The 20,169-nt window shown below is 37.8% G+C and overlaps 1 protein-coding gene across 3 annotated transcripts in view; it reads right to left on the bottom strand.

The window, feature by feature from the left end:
• The window catches only part of Tdrd3 (tudor domain containing 3), a 126,453-nt gene that overhangs the window by 26,194 nt on the left and 80,090 nt on the right, over positions 1-20,169 (bottom strand). For all 3 annotated transcript variants that reach the window (XM_021181871.2, XM_029468708.1, XM_029468709.1), the window contains 2 exons: positions 10,858-11,708; positions 4,718-4,843 (listed from right to left, as the gene is read on the bottom strand). In XM_021181871.2, coding sequence (XP_021037530.1) covers positions 4,718-4,843; positions 10,858-11,708 — 977 coding nt within the window. The remainder of the gene's footprint in view (positions 1-4,717; positions 4,844-10,857; positions 11,709-20,169) is intronic.

Raw genomic sequence — 20,169 nt, 5'->3', positions numbered from 1 at the left:
GTGTACAGATGTGAATACACGTGTGTGTATGCTCTGTGCACATCCGCACCTGTATATATGTACATATGTGTGCATGTATATAGGGAGCCTGGAGGTAGATGCTGCAGTCTTCTATCACTTCATACTTTAGCTTGGGGGATAGACTCTTGCTGAACTTCACTGGCTGTCCAGTGAGCCCAGGACTCTCCGGTCTTCAATTCCTATCCCGTGGATTATGTCTGGTTTTTTACATGGGTGTTAGGGAACAAACGTCAGGCCCTCAAGCTTTTACAACAAATATTTTATCCACTGAGTCATCCCGTCAGCTGCAGGAAAAGAATGATTTTTAATACATAAGTTCATTATTATATTTTCTTCAACAACAATTTTGTCTTTAAACTAGAGTGGAATAAAGAATCATCTACTGGTATCTTAGTTTAAGAGGTAAAAAAAAGAATTATAATGAAAATAACTTCACATACCAGAAATATGCTTCTTACTTTTGTGTACAGGGTGGGGATTTTTGTGGGTATATATACATATATACACACACACACATATATATATATATATATATATATGCATTACAGGAATACTACCTTTAACCTGGGAGGTATGTAAAGAGTATTTGCTGAGTTATTAAATGACCCCATAGAAAGACACAGGATAGGATGATTTCCAACAATCCATCTGCTACTTTCCCATGTGCATGGTAAGGTCGAAGAATTAACCATTACCACCACACCACTGATTGTCTGGTTGGAATAACAACAGTTCCTGACAGAAGTACCTGTTGTGAACACTTTTAAGAGAAGCCTTGGGTACCAGCATGCTCCGAAACACCTCTTAGGATATTAACAGCCTCACAGGCTCTAAGTCTTGAAGGCACTTCAAAACGCAGGAGACAGCAGTGCTCAAGTGTAAAGTTCAGAAACAAGTCCGGGAAAAAGAAGGGTGAATCTGTGTAACACAGCCAACTCTTTCACAGGTTTTCCAAACTGCCTGTGGCATCTTTATACTGGTTTCCTCTTATTAGTTTTGGAGTTCAAAGGAACCAATTAGGAAGGGTCCTGAGGTGAGGACCATTAGCAGATTTTCTTGCTAATGTTTTCTCATACAATAGAGAGGATTAATGAATATAATGGGGTTTTCCAAGTATTTTCCATAGTGCATCAACTATCTTGCTAAAATAAGGAGAGCGCTATAATGTTTCAATAACACACACATGTGCATATCATACAAAATACAAACACAAAATAAAAAGAAACTTATTTTCTATCTATTTTATTTTAGAATGTTTACTGTTTTGTTTTGGGACACTATAAGAGTCCTAAAGAAAGAAGAATAGGGGAAAATAACTGGAGCATTTATATAGTTAAAAATGAACTATAAATAGCATATATATTACAAGAAATAAATAGGAAGTTCATTACAAGATAGATATTAAAATAAAACTTATTTTATCTTATTATTATTTTTAGATGCCCATTTTTCTAATGAGACAAAGGGAAAGAAGAAGGGAATGGATTTGAATAGAAAGGGAATTGGGAAAGATCTGAAGGGAGTTGGGGGAGGGGAAATTGAAAACAGAATAGATTGCATGAAAAAAATCTATTTCTAATAAAAAATAGAAAATAAAAAATACCCAACAACATCTTACAGAGTAAAAAGATCCATATAAAATCTAGTTGTAATAAAAACAAAAGTTCAAGGTTAAAGCAACAAGATGTTTAATAAATCATTTTCAAAGAAATGAAGTATCCATTCAAAATCAGAACATGTATTTTGAGTGTCTAAAATATCATCCCTGAATATGTTCTAGAAATAAAAAGGTGGGCACAATCAGATTGGAAATGGAAATAAATATTTGGCCACCAACTTAAGTAAGATAACCCCTAAACCTCATGAGAAAAACATTAACACTTAGATTTAAAGCATTAGTTTTTATTTTAATTTTCCATACAACCAAACTATTAACTCAGTCTTTCTGTCTCTTAATGCTTCATGCTGTTTGCTTGCTGATTCATCCTTACATCACTGAGAAGCAGTACAAGCAACTGGTTTTTATAAAGGCTTTTTTGGTTTATATGCAAACTATTTTTGATTGTTCTGCGCTTTACTGGAAAAACATACCTTTGCTAAATCATCACTGGTATTTCTGAAAATCTTAAGAGGTGATTTTCCAACATCTTGCGCCAATAACAAACATAAATCGTAATCAAATAAACATAGTATTTTACATAAAAATACACACATATGTAGTGCAAGAAGGCAAAAGCTGAAAGTTCGAGATTCCACAGTGTAAATGAACAACCATGCTAAGACCTCTTAGCAGTTCTCTGCATCTCTGCAGCCCTTTAAATCTGTACAGTGAGTCGGTCCACTAAGGCTGCCTTCTTGTTGGTACAGTAGATGTTTTGCTTATAATTTTGTAGAGCTTTGATTAACTTAACCTTGAGATGATCCCAAGGTACAGAAAGAAATGTGCTCTTAGACTGCAACACAACTACTCTCAGAGCTAAGAGAATTCTACCTTGACTCTACATCACATGTACTGACATCTGCATAGATTGTATTGCTGCAGTGAATTTTTATGTATGTACCTATGCACACATAGATATTGCTTAAATGGAGAGAGAAGAGAAATGTTAAGCTGGTGGCATCTATATTTCAAGGAGATGTTTCTCTCAAGTAACTATTCTTACAGACAGAAGAGTGGCTGCCTTTTCCTCAACAGTGAGGCCCACAGTCCAAACTGCATGCAAACTAGTATATATAAATCTATGCAAACTCTACACACAGGAGGGAAAGAATGGCAAAACCTTCAGAAGATGCACTGATTTTATTATCCTACTTCTGAAAAACAGTTTAGGTGTCTCATTTCAGCTTTAAAATATGTGAAAGTAAATCATAAATGAGTACTCAACAGAGGATTGTGGCTCCAAATACAATCAGCAAACCAGCTCTGACATCTGATAAAGCCATCATACAGCCACATTTAAACAAATAAAAATCAAAGTAAGGGTTATGAAAACAGTTAAGGCAGAAAAGTGACAGTACTAACTGTAGCCCTTCCGGACCACAGCCCTCTAAATGAGGGAATGTCTGTGGAACAACAAATGGCATCAGGTCTGACTGACTGCCCTAGAAGAGCAAGAAGACAGGAAGAAAACCAAATACTTCCTTTAGGAGAACAGAGTAAAATCAATCCCTCACTAAGATTTCTATAAAATAAAAACTAAATTACATAAAAACGCTACTTTGAAGCTGGCATAAGAATGCACACCTGGTCTGACAGGTAGAGGCAGAAGGATTGGTTTAAGGTCATCCTTGGCTACATGATGAGTACAGCCTGGGCTCTATGAGACCACCATATATCATGTAAGGCTCTAGATAAAGCAAGTATAATTTACACATTAAAAATATAACTTCCACTTTGACACTGAATGCTATGACTAAAAACAACTGGGAGCATGTAAAAATAGCCAGCTGTAATTCAATTTCTAGAAGTACAGAGTGAGTAAATAATAAATTTTACCATTAAAATTGGGTTAGAAAGTATTAACAGAAAATGGGGGAATGAAGATAGCTGCCACATGAGACCAAGTAAGCTATGTGAGCTATGTGAGACCAAATTTCCTCAAGAGAGGAAAAATATAATTTAAATAATGATGGTATATCAGTCTTTTAAGAAGAACTTTGAAACTTTAAAATAAGGAAGCTGAAGGGGATTCCCTCTTAACCCAATGAACCAACAATATCATACTATAAGGTAAAATGATAAATTACCTTACAAAATGACAGCTTTTCTTGCATAAAAAAGGGAAAAATATTCATGCCTCTGAATGTGAATGCTTCAACTGAGTTTTTGTTCTTGCTTTATTTATATTGGAGGATGAGGACACCAATAAGAACATTTCAGAAAAGCCTTAAGCCACCAAGTCTGAACGCAGCTCACAAAAGGATAATGCAGGGATCCAAGATGAGGGATGAGGGCCCTGGCAGAGGGATGTGATTCTCTGTTATATTTGACACTTTAGGGAAATTGCAACAAATGAATGAAAATAAAGACTGCAGGACAGCACTTGTCTAATCTCTCTCTGTACTTAGATGTGGATGTAAATCCCTATATAAAGTCAGCAGAGTCCTATAAAACACATGCTCTGTGAGGCCAGAGAAACCCGAACCTAACATGGTCAAAGTTACTACACAGCTTGGACAAACTGGTAATAAAATTAATCAAGTAATTACTATGTTGAAATATTTAGTGCTCTGTATATATACACATGTGTAAAGATATGCATGTTGTAAACAATGTACAAAGCTGTATATAATTTAAAATGCTTTTCTTAGTTGTATCAGTACCTAAAGTAATAAACAAAGCATGTATCCTATAGAGAGTGAAATTTGACAACTTTTGGGCATAATTTAGACAAATTTAAAGTAACAATTTGAAAAAGAAAATATGCATAAATCCCAATTTTACACATACAAATATTTGTCAAACATGGAAGCAAGGGTATCTATTTCCAAAGCATGATATAACAACACATTATACATGGAATTAATTGCAATGCATTTGTTTTAAGTTCCAATAAAGTTGCAATCTTTAGTTGGAGTAGCCAGTTTCAAACAAACTCAATATTTTTCACTTGCAAATTTTGTATGACTATGTCTAATCTTTTAGAGCTATTTATTTTCTTCAAAGTAGCCTTTGTACAGAATTTGGATCACGTACCCATGCCTCTGTCTGAACAGGCTTGATATTGCTTAGTAGCACCTCTTCGTAGTTGCCGTAGTCCGTGAACTTAACGACCGCTGTCATACCCGAAGAATGCAAGGCTTCAACTTCTGCTCGGTAAAACTGAAGGCGCAAAAGAAATTTGAAACAGGACATCAGTGCTGCCTACAAAGACAGTGTCTAGGTAACAAGTTCACATCCTTCTAAAAGCTGGGTTATCTAAGCATGTACCAGGAAAGAGTTGGTTCCTTTTGTATTATAGTTATAACTAGTAAATCTCGTGTAAGTATTAAGTTAGTTCCTGAGGTTTCCTTCTCCTGTCCGGGTGCTAATAACTTTAGAGCCACTCGCTGCGGTGTTACATTCTTCCCTCCCTTCCTCTACTGTTTTACACTCACTATTATGTTGGGAGTTGTTTGATTATATGTTTCAGTCTTTAAACTTTTCAAATTACCTAAGTTCACATAAGTTCAGCAGTCATCCTGTGTCCTAAGAAAACAAATGCCTGCTTAGCAACTCAACTGTTTCATCTTTAGTTCCTGTGATCCCATAGAGTAACTGGAAGGGTGCAGGATTCAATTCGTCTGGCTTCTATCTTCCAACTCTCTAAAATACAACCCTGACACAGAGGTGAGTTTTTAAAAAGCCTTATAAGAAACATAGCACCAAATAAAGCCATATATTTAATTTCTTTTTTAAAAAGTAGCTACAGTTTTATAAAGGTTATCCATGCTAAAACAACAACAGCAACAAAACTTCTCTATAATGTGGAAATCAGTGTGATACAGTTGTAATAGCCTGGTATTTAAAAAAAAGCTGAGAACTCAGGAAGAGTTTCCTGTGACGATGGAACACATTTAAAAACAAAGAATATTCAGCCAACTCAAGTATATCCAGGGGAAGTTATGGAGCCATAAACATGCACACAGCAAACTAATACAAGTTTTAAAGTAATTATGATATGACATGACTGCTCAACAAATAACAAATTAGGACTAGTATAATGGCATATAATGAAGGGTCTAGTAACAGTTTGTATTTCATGCATAGGTAAAAGATTTTAAGTGGAATGGATCACACACAGTACTGCAGTATCAATGAAAAGCTTTGCAGACCTGAGATTGCAGGCAAGAAAAACAATTAGAAGGCTATTATTATAATATTCAAGTCCAGAGGGAGAAATTAATTGAGTTAATTTTAGTGTAATGAGAGATGGAAAACTGCCTCATATTCTCAGTTCTTCTATGGAAATACAACAAGTATTGTAAGGAATTATGTAAACATTAGAATATACCTGTTGAACATCTCCAAAACATAATCATAGTAAAACTTAAGCTATGGCTTCCTAATGGTAGTTATAGCACATTTTTTTCTTATATTTCTATCTTTGCTTTTATCTAAAAAAAAAAATTGTGAAAGTTGTCTCTTTTTGACCAAACATTTAAATATGCCTCTCTTTTTTATTTTTTGATTTTGTTTGTTTGTTTGTTTTCAAGACAGGGTAGCTTTGGGGATAACTATGAATAGTGTCAATTTTTAATACTTGAGTATAATCTAGAATCCAAAGACATCCATCTAACAGAAAGTATACATCCCAGTGTAAATGAAGTGATCTCCTTAAAACATCTCCCAGTTGTTCTAGCACACTATAATAGCTCAAAATATTTTGAATGTCATGATAGTCTGGACTATCATTATAAACCTATTCAACCTAGGCAACAAATGAATTTAGCACATTGGGTTTTTTTTTTTCCTAAATTCTTAATCCTTCTTTATTTCGATAAAGTACCTATTAAGTATTGGCTACCATAATGATAAATAACTAGAATGTTTCATTGAAAAGAAATGTTGTCTTTGATCCTACACACACACACACACACACATACACACACAGATTCATTCTTAGACAATTATAATTAAGATTAAAGTTTTATTAAAAAGTGTGCCAAGTTCTGGGAGGCATTTGGCATACAGAGTCAGAACTAACCAACCTACATATCCCCAGCCTAGCGCTCAGCAACTACTGAGTTATGGTTTGTCTAACACTCAATTTTTGCAGAAGGAACTTGTCTGCCAATTTCAATTGGAATACAGACAGATCGGTTTTTCACTGTTGCTCCATTTATCTCTGATTGATCATTTATATCCAAATCTTTTCTGTGTTTGGCAGTGGACAAGAATACCAAGGAGATATCCTTTTTCAAAGAAAGTGGTTTTAGGCTTGCCAGTGGTTGGCTAATAGAGGGCTGCTATCACTAATAGAGGCATAATTTTTATAGGATGTCAATGAAAGACTGCCTTATTTACCAGGTCTTTCCACCATGGTTAAACTTTAACCCGAATCTCTTCATTCTCTGGCTTTAGTACAGATCAACCCATAACAGCACAGACCATCCAATATAGAAAACAGTGCCTAACCTCACACAAAAGTCTGACCTGGTAGCATTTTCTAAGGTCTACAATGTAAGCTTTATAATCATTTACAACCTTTTCCTTGCCTCTGAATGATGATGAAGTAGCTAAATATAAAGAATTTTTCAATATTCAAATCAAGCATTTTCTTTTGATCTCCATGGGCAACAGGCATGAACATGTTTAAAACCATCTGTAACTTTAGTTTCAGGAGATTCTGACCCCCTCTCCTGACCTCTGTGGGCACCAATCATATATGTGGTATACATATATACATGCAGGCAAAAACACTCATACACATAAAATAAAATGACAAAAAATATTTTCAAATAAAGTTTCCTGCAGTAAATCTACCAATGAAGTAAAAGACTTACACAGTGAAAATGCTGATAGGAAAGGAAGGAAGGAAGGAAGGAAGGAAGGAAGGAAGGAAGGAAGGAAGGAAGGAAGGAAGGAAGGAAGGGCAGACAGAAACCAATCAACCAACCAGAAAACGGAAAGAACTTCCCATGCTCATTGAAAGACTAATACTGTGAAAATGACTATTCTGCCAAAAGTAATATTACACTGCTAAATAAACAATATTAAACCAACTTCTAACTTGTTGAATTCCTAGATCAATCTGAGAAGCTATTTTAGTAGATAGAGACTTACACAGTTATCCACAACTAGTTAAACGTCAGAGAACAAGAGACCATAAAATACTAATCCCTAGCTGTAACACAAACACTGCACCTGGCCTCCAAGGCCACAGCGAGGGGAGGAAGCCCAGGGTGGTGGATGACTGCAGGAAAACATTTCCTTCTGGACACAGCAGGGCTATGTCTGAACTCACAGCAGTTGTGACAGCATGTACAAAACCTGTGCAAGCCAGAGCCACACCAAATCCCAGCAAGGAAAGGTAAGTTGGGCACACAGTCCCACTCCAACTCCAAGCCTTGAAGCTAATGGTACAGCCTTTTAAAGTTTGAAATTCTATTTTAAAATGGGGCATGAAACTAAACAGAATTCTTGAAAGATGAAAAAAATGGCCAAGAAACATTTTTTTTAAATGTTCAATATCCTTAACCATCAGGGATATGAAAATTAAAACTACTTTCATTTTATCCCAGTCAGAAAGGCTAAGGTCCAAAAAAGCAAATGACATTTAAATGCCAGGATGGCAGATCTTGCACGGGACCCAGCCATATGACTTGAGACTGCAAGGGCAATGAGAGGACTCTACATCCTGCGAGAGATACCTGTTCATCCGTATTCACCAACGCTCTACTCACTGTAACAGCTAGGAAGAGGAAACAGCCTAGATGTCTATCAGCTTAGGAATGGAGAATGGAAAGTTGTTATTCAATATTATTCAGTTATTAAGGGAAACAAAATTAAGAAATTCACAGGTAAATGGAGGTAAACTAGACTAATAAAGACCAATGTCAGGTTTTTCTCTCATTTGTAGATATTAGCTTCAATCATCAGGTATGCATGCTTCATTTGGAATACCCAAAGAGGTCTGGAAGGTAGGAAAAGCCAACAGGTAGAAAGGGGGGTAATTGGAAGGAAATATAAAATAAAAATAATGGAATAATAGGAAGGAACATGGATAAATGACAATAAAGACCTTTAGAAAAAAATCATACAGAAACTTGCTTCATCTCACACACAGAGAGAGAGAGAGAGAGAGAGAGAGAGAGAGAGAGAGAGAGAGAGAGAGCGCCCTATAGCAAGACGACAATACCTTTATAAGCCATTCACATGCTAACAAACAAAAGCCCTATGCCAAGAATGGATTAGAGCTTTTCAAATTGTTGGCCAGTGAGTTCTCACATACTCCAAACATTACAGGTTGGCTACCCTCCAGAACTTGATGGTAAGACCCTACTGCTGAAGAGAGTACATGCTTAAGTCATAGGACATAGAGATAGAAAGCTGGAAGCTCCATTTCTACTAGCTAGCTAACGTTCATAGTTCTGAGAGGAGAAAAGCAAGCATCAATCATATCCAGCTATAAACCCTGCCAAAAACAATAATGACTGCCCCAGCAAGACACGCCCAATAGTACAACAGAGGCATGAACAGAATGAGCATAACCAGCCACTGTTTCGTTAGATCTAAGGTCCACTTCACAAGTTGAAACCCATACCTGGCACTATCAGGGCTGAGAATCTATGGCTGAAGAGGTCCTAGTCCCTATGATAGAACCTACTATTATTATTCAGCTAAATGGACACAGTATTAGACTGTTATACGCATAGATTAATGCAGCTATCAACTCACATCAGAAAAGCTTCTATTTACAGTGGACGGTGATTAACAAAGAGACAGGCAATTGGTCACGGTGCAGTGTAAAAGAGTGCGGAATGTTCAGTCCTAAGTGCAGCATATAAGTCATACTCCTACCCCTATGGATCAAAGACCATGGAAGGATCAGAAAAGAGGCAGAGGCCGTGGATGCTGTCTGGACATAGCAGGGAGCTCTATATATGAACTCACAGTTGTTGTGACAGTGTGCATAAGACCAGTACAAGCCGAAGTCAGACTAAATCACAGAGTGGAGAGGAGAGGGGTGCACAAAGTCCAGCCTTAGCTGAGGAACTACTGGCCACTGACAGTTGCTGCAAGAGCAAGAGTCGATTTTCTTTAAGAGTAAATGTTCTGAATAGTTGACTAGGCTACAGTCAAAGACTCTACATCTAACACTATGTGGGCAGCAGAAATCTGGAAGTTAGGAAAAGCCAACAGGTAGAAAGGGAGGTAATTGGAAGGAAATATAAAATAAGAATAATGGAATAACAGGAAGGAACATGGATAAATGACAATAAAGACCTGGATGGGTATAATATTTTTTTAAAGATTTATTGATTTATTTTTTATGTGCCCTGGTGTCTTGCCTGTGTGTATATATCTGCATGAGGGTGGAGATCCCCTGGGGCTGGAGTTATAGTCTCCACTGATGCCACATGTGTGCTGGGAATTGAATCCTGGTCCTCGGGAACAGCAGCCAGTGCTCTTATCTGCTGAGCTATCTCTTCAGCCCCCGTGTGTAAAAAATTTAAAAACAGGATACAAATTTGGGTAGGTAGGGAGCAAGGAGTGGATCTGAGTGGAGTTAGGAAAGGTAACAAACACAACTAATGCACACTGCACAAAATCCTCATTCAACTCATAAAATTAAAATCAACATTCTGGGTTCTCTTCCTTTGCGGGACCCACCTAGTCTCCCAGCTCTGAAAAGATTCGTATCACTCTATTCTTTTGCCTTTTCCCCATCTGCTCATTTCCTACCATGGCTTCTTTCAGTCCCTTTTAGCCGGCTAATAAGTATTAATTCATGTACTACAAGGTGAAGACTAGCTTATATACACTTTTCTAATTTACAGGCTGAATATATTCTCTTTCAATGAAAACGCACATAATTTCGCACCACTGAAATAATTTTCCTCCTTGGAAATGAGTAAAATTTGAAAGAAAGTAAGCCCCTCTAACTTAGCGACTACTACGTGAACCATGGCTGAGCTAAGTTTAAGCACTCTTCATGTGGTTCTCAAATGTAAGCCAGAACAAATTCTGCCTAAGCATTCACACACACAAAAAAAAGTTAAGTAGTTCATGAATTACCTACCTTCCTTAAGGGCTCAAAACAGATATGTTTACAGAACAAAACATACAGATAATTCCAAGAGTCCCACAAGAATATTGCATAACATGTAGCAGCGTGTTTGCGACATTCATACCTTGTTGTCTTCCCAATAAAGTGCAAAACATTCATCGCCAGGTTTCCACACTTTTGCATACTCCACAGGAATAGATGATTCTATCACCTTTTCAGGCTTAATTGGCCCAGATCTTCTTTTGGGCCCACTATTATAAAATATTTTATCATCATAGGGCACAGCTGTGACAGGTCCTGCTGGCTTAATCGGTCCTATGCGTCTTCCCTTCAGAGGCAGGGCTGTCTCTCCGTTTGGAACACCAACAAAACTATTGCTTTGGACAGGAGTCTGGCAATCAGTATTTACACTACAATGTTTTTCAATTTTTAGACCACTAAAAGCTTCACTATTCATTGTCCGTGATTTCCTGTCATAACAGTGATCAGGATGACCTGTTTGGTTTTCTCTTTTCCCACGTTTTTGATTATTGTAATCTACGAATTCTGGAGGAAGTGGGTTTTCTTTTGCCTCTGCATACAAAGGGCCTCTTCCTGATCTGTTTTGCATAGAGTTATCTCTCTTTTTAAAAGCACCATCGTTGTGCTGAAAACCTAGAGGGTATGAAGCGTCTTTAGTTCTGTCATACCTAGAATATGGCCTATCACACTTGATCCTCTCTTCTGCCCACACATCAGAACCTGAAGAACTACTCGGTCTTTCGGAGCCTCTATTTCTAGATAATATGCTGTTTTCTACAGTTGACTTGCAAGTTGGGGTGTCTTTTTGAAAGCGAGGTGGCCTCTCATTTCTTGGCTGCCTGGTATCGTTTCGAGGAAGATGTCTTGACTGACTGCCGTCCTTCATCCCATTTTGCTCGGTATTCCGTACTCTGTGCTGTCCTTGATGAAGGTGCTGTGGCTGTGACTTAGGTTCTAAAAGGCAGATGTACATGATGCACATTAGAATTAAGACAGCACTGATAGTTACTTATTTTTTAAATGCCTAAACTTACATAGGTAGATGGTTACTGTGCTAACACCTCCTATCTTCATACTTTGTTATCTTACCTCTCAGCATCTTCTGAGTTCTAGTTATTTATCATGATGTCTTCCTAGTTAGCACATTAAAAAGTTAAGCAATGGTGTGAATCAAGATAAAAGTAGTTTAACAGCTGCAAATTTATTCTATGTCAAGTGAGGCTATTACACACACACACACACACACACACACACACACACACATAAAATGCCTACAGTATTACCAAATATATGATTTATCTTTGATGAACATGTTTGGGTTTTTGTTGTTGTTGTTGTTGTTGGTTTTGACATAAATCAGTGTGAAGATACAGGTCCTTGTACACTGCCTGGGATCACCAGATTTCCAAAGATGGGCACTAATGACATTTGGTTGACCTATTTCCTGCATTGCAAGAAAACTACCTTCATTGCTCTCCAGGTGTTAAATGCCAATTCATTATGTAGCTTTTATGTTTCCAGTCCTTGGCAAAAGAATTGTCAGATAAATTGCTTAGGTCAACAAGAATAAAAAAGATGTTTTGTTCTAAGTCACAGATAATAAATTGAAATTCGCCGGGCGGTGGTGGCGCATGCCTTTAATCCCAGCACTTGGGAGGCAGAGGCAGGCGGATTTCTGAGTTCGAGGCCAGCCTGGTCTACAGAATGAGTTCCAGGACAGCCAGGGCTATACAGAGAAACCCTGTCTCGAAAAACCAAAAAAAAAAAATAATAATAATAAATAAATAAATAAATAAATTGAAATTCAAAATGGCAAGATGAGCAAGAGAATAAAAGAAAACTCATCATAGCACATATACTATACTTGAAATTCAAAGTAAAATGAATTATTTTCTAGGTAAGTTTCTATATGCAGGCTAACCATCTATTAATTATGACAAAAAGAAATACCCAGGGCTTCAAATGCCTGCCCACTAGATTTATGAGAGACTTTCCCTAAGAGTATCTAGCTTATCAACATATTCAAATGGCTTATTTTTAACACATACATACATACATACATACATACATACATTATGTGTGTGTGTGTGTGTGTGTGTGTGTGTGTAGTATATGATATGGTATGGTGTGTGCACAGGCCAGATCCCCAGAGCTGGAATTACAAGCAGATGAAATCCACGTGCTAAGTACTGGGAACTCAACTGGGGTCCTCTGAAAACCCTGCAAGCACTCAACTGCTGCATCATCTCTCTATCCCTTAGTCTGTTTTGGAGACTCTTGCCAACACTATGATTTGTCTAGGAATAAACAGGGAACAGAGAAAACTGGTGACACACAATGAATATGCTCAACAGAAGGGCATATCAGAGACCCAAGCAGCAGTGTTCTTTGATGGCTAATCAGGGTATACCACATAAGCACCCTTCACACAGTATCAGAATACAGAAACATGGATGCCTAATTAACAAAACAGGCTAAGGTTCCTTCCTTATAGAGTGTACTCAGAAAATTTTTGTTGCCAAAATAAATCAAATTTGACTTGCCACAAGATAGATGTGGAAATGTATTTGGGGAATAAGCTTTTGGGCTTGCTATGATTAGGACTTGTTTTCCCTTAAACAAGTGTCACTGATATCCAAGATAGCCAAGACATTAGAAAAGAAGCAGGTAACCGTGAGAATAACTACTAGAAAAATACGTAGAAAGAAGGTCCAACTGGACTTGATAGCTGTGAGATTAGTTGACCTCAGTTTTGAAAGGAAAACTGAGAAACACAGCATTTTCTAGCCTACAGTTGGGGTTAAGAGGAGTGTTTTTACATGCCTCTTATGTAACAATTTAATTTGTTTACTCCAAAACAAATATCCACAAGAAATTCAGCTAGCTTATCTTAAAAAAAGGAAAAAAAAAAAAAAAAAAAAAACAAAGCTTAGAAAACTGCACAAGGGTAAAGAGGAAATGTCATTCATTTTAACTGTCAAAATAGCATTTCTAAGTATTGCCTATAAATGATAAAGTAAAGCAAGTAATTTTACTAATAAAGAACATACCCTTTATTTTCATTATTATGCTGAGATATGCCAAGATCCAGCCTCCAGTTGGAGAGGGGTTCCTGAGAGAAGGGGTGTCTGTGAGTTTCGAAACAAATGGCTCAAATCATTGGTCCAAGCTGAAGCCTGGGCTGTGCTCAAGATGGCTCCCTGGACAGCTCTCTGTAGCCAGCTCTTGGCTCCATAGTCTGCTCGAGACAGCTTTCTGCTCGAAACAGCTCTCTCATGCTAGGAAAAACTCTAAAAGCTCTCTGGATAGCTCATGGGTTTTCTGACCACAATCAGAAAAGCTGCTATAAAAAATTCTTGGATTTCAACCAAGTAAGAAATCCTGTTAGAAAAATTCTAAAAGTAATTCTTGGGCTTTACAATCAAAATTAGAAAGCCAGAAAAAATTCTAAAAGAACTGTGTTAGAGCTCTCCAAGCAGATCTCTCTATAAAGCTGCTACAAACATTCTACAAGAGCTGTATTAGCTCTCTCATTCTTGGCATTTCTATATTTTTATTAGATATTTTCTTTATTTACATTTCAAAAATTATCCCCTTTCCCGATTCCCCCCCAGAAACCCCTATCCCATCCCCCTCCTCCTGCTTCTAGGAGGGTGTGCTCCCACCCACTCGCCCACTCCCACCTCCCCGCCCTCGTATTCCCTGCATCAAGCCTTCCCTGGACCAAAGGCCTCTCCTCCTATTGATGCCCTACAAGGCCGTCCTCTGCTACATATGTGGCTAAAGCCATGGGTCCCTTCAAGTGTACTCCTTGGTTTAGATCCTGGGAGCTCGGTTGGTTGATATTGTTGTTCTTCCTATGGGGTTGTAAATCAGCTTTCTCTAACTCCTCCACTGGGGATCAGGTGATCTGTTTAATGGCTGACTGCAAGTATCCACCTCTGTATATGTTAGGATTTGGCAGAGCCTCTCAGGAGACAGCTATATCAGATTCCTGTCAGCAAGCACTTCTTGGCATCCACAGCAGTGTCTGCTTTTGGTGACTGTATGTGGGATAGATCCCCTGGTGGGACAGTCTCTGGATGGTCATACCTTCAGTCTCTACTCCATACTTTGTTTCCGTATTTCCTCCCATGAATATTTTGTTCCCTCTCCTAAGAGGGGCTGAAACATCCAAACTTTGGTCTTCCTTCTTCTTAAGCTTCATGTAATCTGTGAATTGTATCTTGGTTATTCCAAGCTTTTGGGTTAATATCCACTTATCAGTGAGTGCATACCATGCGTGTTCTTTTGTGACTGGGTTACCTCACTCAGGATGGTATTTTCTAGTTCCATCCATTTGCCTAAGAATTTCATGAAGTCATTGGTTTTAATAGCTGAGTAGTATTCTACTGTGTAAATGTACCTCATTTTCTGTATCCATTCCTCTACATCTGGGTTCTTTCCAGCTTCTGGCTCTTATAAATAAAGCTGTTATGAAATAGTGGAGCATGTGTCCTTGTTATATGTTGGAGCATCTTTTAGGTATAGTCTTCAGGTCCAATTTTCTGAAGAACCGCCAAACTGTTTTTCAGAGTGGTTGTAAAAGCTTGCAATCCCACCAACAATGGAGGAGTGTTCCTCTTTCTCCACATCCTCGCCAGCATCTGCTGTCACCTGAATTTTTGATCTTAGCCATTCTGACTGGTGTGAGGTGGAATCTCAGGGTTGTTTGATTTGCATTTCCCTGATGACTGAGGGTTAGAAATCTTGCCAGAAAAAAATTCTAAAAGAGCAATGGAAAATTCTAAAAAAGCTATATTTGCTTTCCATAAATTTTCTGACCAAAATCAGAAATCCTTTTAGAAAAAAATACTTGAAGAGCTGTTTTTGCTCTCCAGAGATTTCCAGACAGCTCAGCTCTTGCTAGGAAAAATTCTAAAACTCAGTTGCTCTCATGCTCTGCTAGCTCATCTCATGCTGATCAAAACCCCAACTTTTAATTTACATATCAATTCATTTCAGGTTCCTTCTGGACCTTTTCGTGGATCAGCATTTCATGACCTTAGTTCATTGACTATTAGGGAAAGCACCAAAAGTACATTTTTCTTCTAACATTGCAAAAGAATCTGGAGATGTGCCTGTCTTTGTAAACTTGGCTGGGTTGGATCCTGTCCTGAGATTACCATTCCAACCGAAATTTGCTGTCTTAGGTTGACCTTGAATTTGGGAATCTACCTGGCTTTATAAGCATAAACAAAAAAACTTAGCTGGGTGGGATTCTTGCCTTGGGATCAATCTAAATGTCCTTCCTTAATAACTTTCTGCCAAGCTGGCTCTCAGTGTACACAATTCATATTGCATCCTTACATTTTGCATAGTTGAGAAAGTATATATTTTTAATCTCATGTTTTTAGGTTTTTTAATCTCATGGTTTTAGGATTCCCACAGCCTTAAGGGCTGTCCTGAAGGTCACAGCATTCTACCATTTCACTGATACTTAGACACACCCTCACCTCCCAGACTCCAGCTGTCTCTGATTACCAGGGAGCATTAACCTTGGCAGAGAAGACATTCCTTGAAAATATTTACATTATTATCTAAACAACCCTTACACCCACAGTAAAAATCAGGGGAGGGAACCAAGTCATTCCGTCCTGTAAGTGGCTTCAGGTTTATAGTCAGAATCCAGGTACTTTCTGCCACTCATAGAGAGAAGCAGGAATACAAACTGTAACACTCCAAACAGCACCAGACGCTAATCTATAACACATCCAGTAATACAAATGTATATGAAAAAATAAATTCATGAGCTGTTAAACCTTAGCCAAAAGAAAACAGTATTAAAAAAGTAGCAGAAGCATTTGAGGATTTTTTTTTTATCTTAATGCTTCTGATTTAAAATGGAATCTTCCTGGAAATACATGGAACATTGAAGATTACATAGCAGAATACAGGAAAAATATGATGAATACTATTATAAAATAGACAAACCGTGAACAAAAAAAAAGCTCAAAAAAAAAAAAAAAAAAAAAAAAAAAAAAAAAAAAAAAAAAAAAAGAAGAAGAAGAAGAAGAAAAGGTATCCAGGAGCATTGCTGTGAGCTAGCATGAACTGTAGTGAATACTGTTATGCAGGTCATGGATTTTAAAACACGTATTTATAACAACTAAAATGGTTACAGCACTATATTAAATTCAAGAATCATCCAGAAAGAGACTATCGTCAAGAATCAACTACTTCTATCAGTGTTAAGGATGCTGAATTAAATAGGCACCTTACAGTATGAATACTTCTTTGCAAACTATTCAATCTACAGTGGCAGCTACACCTTCATTTTAAGGTAATATTTGAATATCCATTAGCATCTGACTCTGTGATCTATAGTCAGCTAAGCAGATAGGATAACTATAGTTCTTTCCCTTTCCCGCCGTCTCATTTCCAGCTCTGCAGTGGACCACTGCTGCATCTTCCCCCTCCCCTCCCTTATATTCAGTGGATTACATAGATCTTCCCCTCCATACTTTCCTGTCCCACACTGTTGCTTTAGGCTAGCCCGCAAGTTCAGTGGGCATTCCCAGAGAACTTTCAGGCCAAACAGGCCAGGGCAGGAGGCAGGCTAATTACAGATTTCACCCCTCACTCCATTCCTCTAAATCCAACCTTGCAATCTTATCCCCAGCTCTGAAACAGACTACTGTAGCCTCCCCTACTGTCTGCTCCCACTATAGTGCATCCAAGCAGATCTGCTTTAGCCTTCCTCCCAACTCATCCTTTTATCCCAGGTCACAACTCTAGAAGGCACTGCCTGGGAACCCACATGCCACTCAGGCCACAGAAGTAAAGGAGCTTTACTGAAGATCATGATTACTCCCTCTTCTCTACATCCAATCCTTCAGACTCACCACCACCTCTGTAGGTGACTGCCTGTTAGGGCCACTCTACACTGTCTGACTCCATTCCCAGGGGACTACGTACATACTACTGGAACACCCTGCTTTGGGGTCTCAGGCCCCATTCACATGCTTGACTGTCAGTTCTCACTAACCAGGAACAATTTTACCCCAAACCCACAGAGTCCACACCTATCAGGAACCCAGAAGTTGTTCCTACCAGGCAACACACAATCATCACACTCTAGGAAACAGAGAGAGCAAGAAACCAAAGAACAGAACACCCACCAAAAGAGTCAAGACCAGATATCAGCACCTAGAATTACAATCTCCCCATACTCAGATGCCTAGACACTGGCATAAAAACATAATTAATGAAGGCCAGGCTAGTATGTCTCAACTGGAGGCCAGCAAAGCCATAACACTAGGCCCTGAAACCTGCAATATAGCTGAGGCATGAGAAAATGACCTCAAAATACCCTTTATGAATATGACAGAGATCCTTAAAGAAGTCTAAGAAACAAACAAAAAATGGAAGGAAATTAGTAAAACAATTCAAGACTTCAAAGTGAAAAAAGAACCAACAAAAGAAAACCCAATCTGGGAGAAAACTGGAAATGGAAAATTTAGGAACACAAACAAGAGCCACAGAGGCAAACCTCACTCACAGAATACACAGGATGAAAGAATCTTAGATAGCAAAAGTATAATGAAGAAATGGATACCCCATTTAAAGAAAATGATGAATTTAAAAGACTCCAGCATAAAAACATCCAGGATATCTGAAACACTATGGTAAGACCAAATCTAAGAATAACAGAAATACAAGAAGACACCTAGCTCATACACACAGAAAATGTTTTCAACAATATGATAGAAGAAAAATTTCAAGCCTATCAAATAAAGAGCTTAAGAATACAAAATATCAAACAGACTAGACCAGAAAAGAAATTTACCATAACAGATAATAATTAGAACATTAAATGTGAAAACCATGAAAGAATATTAAGAAGTGAAAGGGGAAAGAAAAGACAAAGTGACATATAAAGGTATAAAGAGGAACACCTGATTTTTTGATGGAATCTAAAACCCAGAAGATCCTGGGCAGATGGTCTAAAAATGCTACAAGACCACAGCTGCCAGGCCAGACAGCTATATTCAAAAAACCTTTCAATGACAAAAATTGAGAAAGGGGAATCAATACACGATAAAAATAAATCTGTCTACAAATCCAGCTCTACATAAAGCATTAGAAGAAAAATTTCAACCTTAAAAGGTCAATCATATCCAAGGAAAACCAAGAAGTAACTAACCCAGGTCGGCAAAGTAAAGGAGGTGGGGAACCACACCAGCAATTTCAGATTACACTGCTAACTCTGAACATCAATGGTCTCAATTCACCAAAGACAAGACACAGACTAATAGAATGGATACAAAACCAGGATCCATCCTTTGGTTGTATTCAAGGAACTTTAACATTAAGGATAGACATCACTTCAAAGTAAAAGTAAAAAAATAGTTTAAGGAAATGGACCTAAGAAGCAAGCTAATGTAGCCTTTTTAATAAGACAAAATAAGACTTCAAAACAAACCTAATCAGAAATGTTGGAGAAGAACACTGCATACTCAGCAGAAAGAAAACTCCACCAAGAGGACACTGCAATCCTTCACATTCGCCAAACACAAGAGTACTCAAGTTAATTAAAGAAACACCACTACAGTGTACGTCACATCCTGACCTTGACACAGGAAGAGTGGGTGACTTCAATTACCCAAATTTCAGCAACAGGGAGGTAATGCCGTCTAAACTGATAATTCTAGAGCCACATGATATAATAAGCCAAAGGGACCTAACAGATATATACAGAACTTTTTACCCAAACACAAAAGAATATACTTTCTTCTCAGAACTGAACGAAGCTTTCTCCAAAAATGAAAAGAGACTTAAGACACGAAGTAAATCCCTACAAAAACAAGAAAGCTGCAATAACAGTCTGCATCCTCTCTGACCACCAAACTTAAATCTGTGTACTAGAAACAACAGAAAGGTTAGGAGCCCACAGAAATCCAACAACTCACTGCTGAATGAAAAGGAGTCTGGACTGAAACTAAGAAAGAAATTTTAGAAATTTCTTGTATCAAATGAAATGAATACGGAACATACCCAAACTTATGGGACACAAAAAGGGCTGTTCTAAGTGACAAGTCCATAGCACTAAGAACCTACATAAAAAAATCAAAACAAAACTGAGTGACCTTATACTACCAACTAAACAGTGTATCCGAAAGCTCAGAGCAAAAGGACACTACACCCAAAAGGAGTAGATAGCAAAAACAATCAAACTTAGGGCTAAAATCTATAAACAAGAAATAAAAATTAAAAAAAAAATACAAAGACTTAATGAACCAAAAAATTGGTGTTTTAAGAAAATCAGAAAGCCGGACGTGGTGGCACACGCCTTTAATCCCAGCACTCGGGAGGCAGAGGCAGGTGGATTTCTGAGTTCGAGGCCAGCCTGGTCTACAGAGTGAGTTCCAGGACA

The sequence above is a fragment of the Mus caroli genome, chromosome 14, assembly GCF_900094665.2.
Source record: "Mus caroli chromosome 14, CAROLI_EIJ_v1.1, whole genome shotgun sequence".
Lineage (NCBI taxonomy): Eukaryota > Metazoa > Chordata > Mammalia > Rodentia > Muridae > Mus > Mus caroli.
Note: the sequence above shows the minus strand (reverse complement) of the source record. Positions and strands in the feature narration are given on the sequence as shown.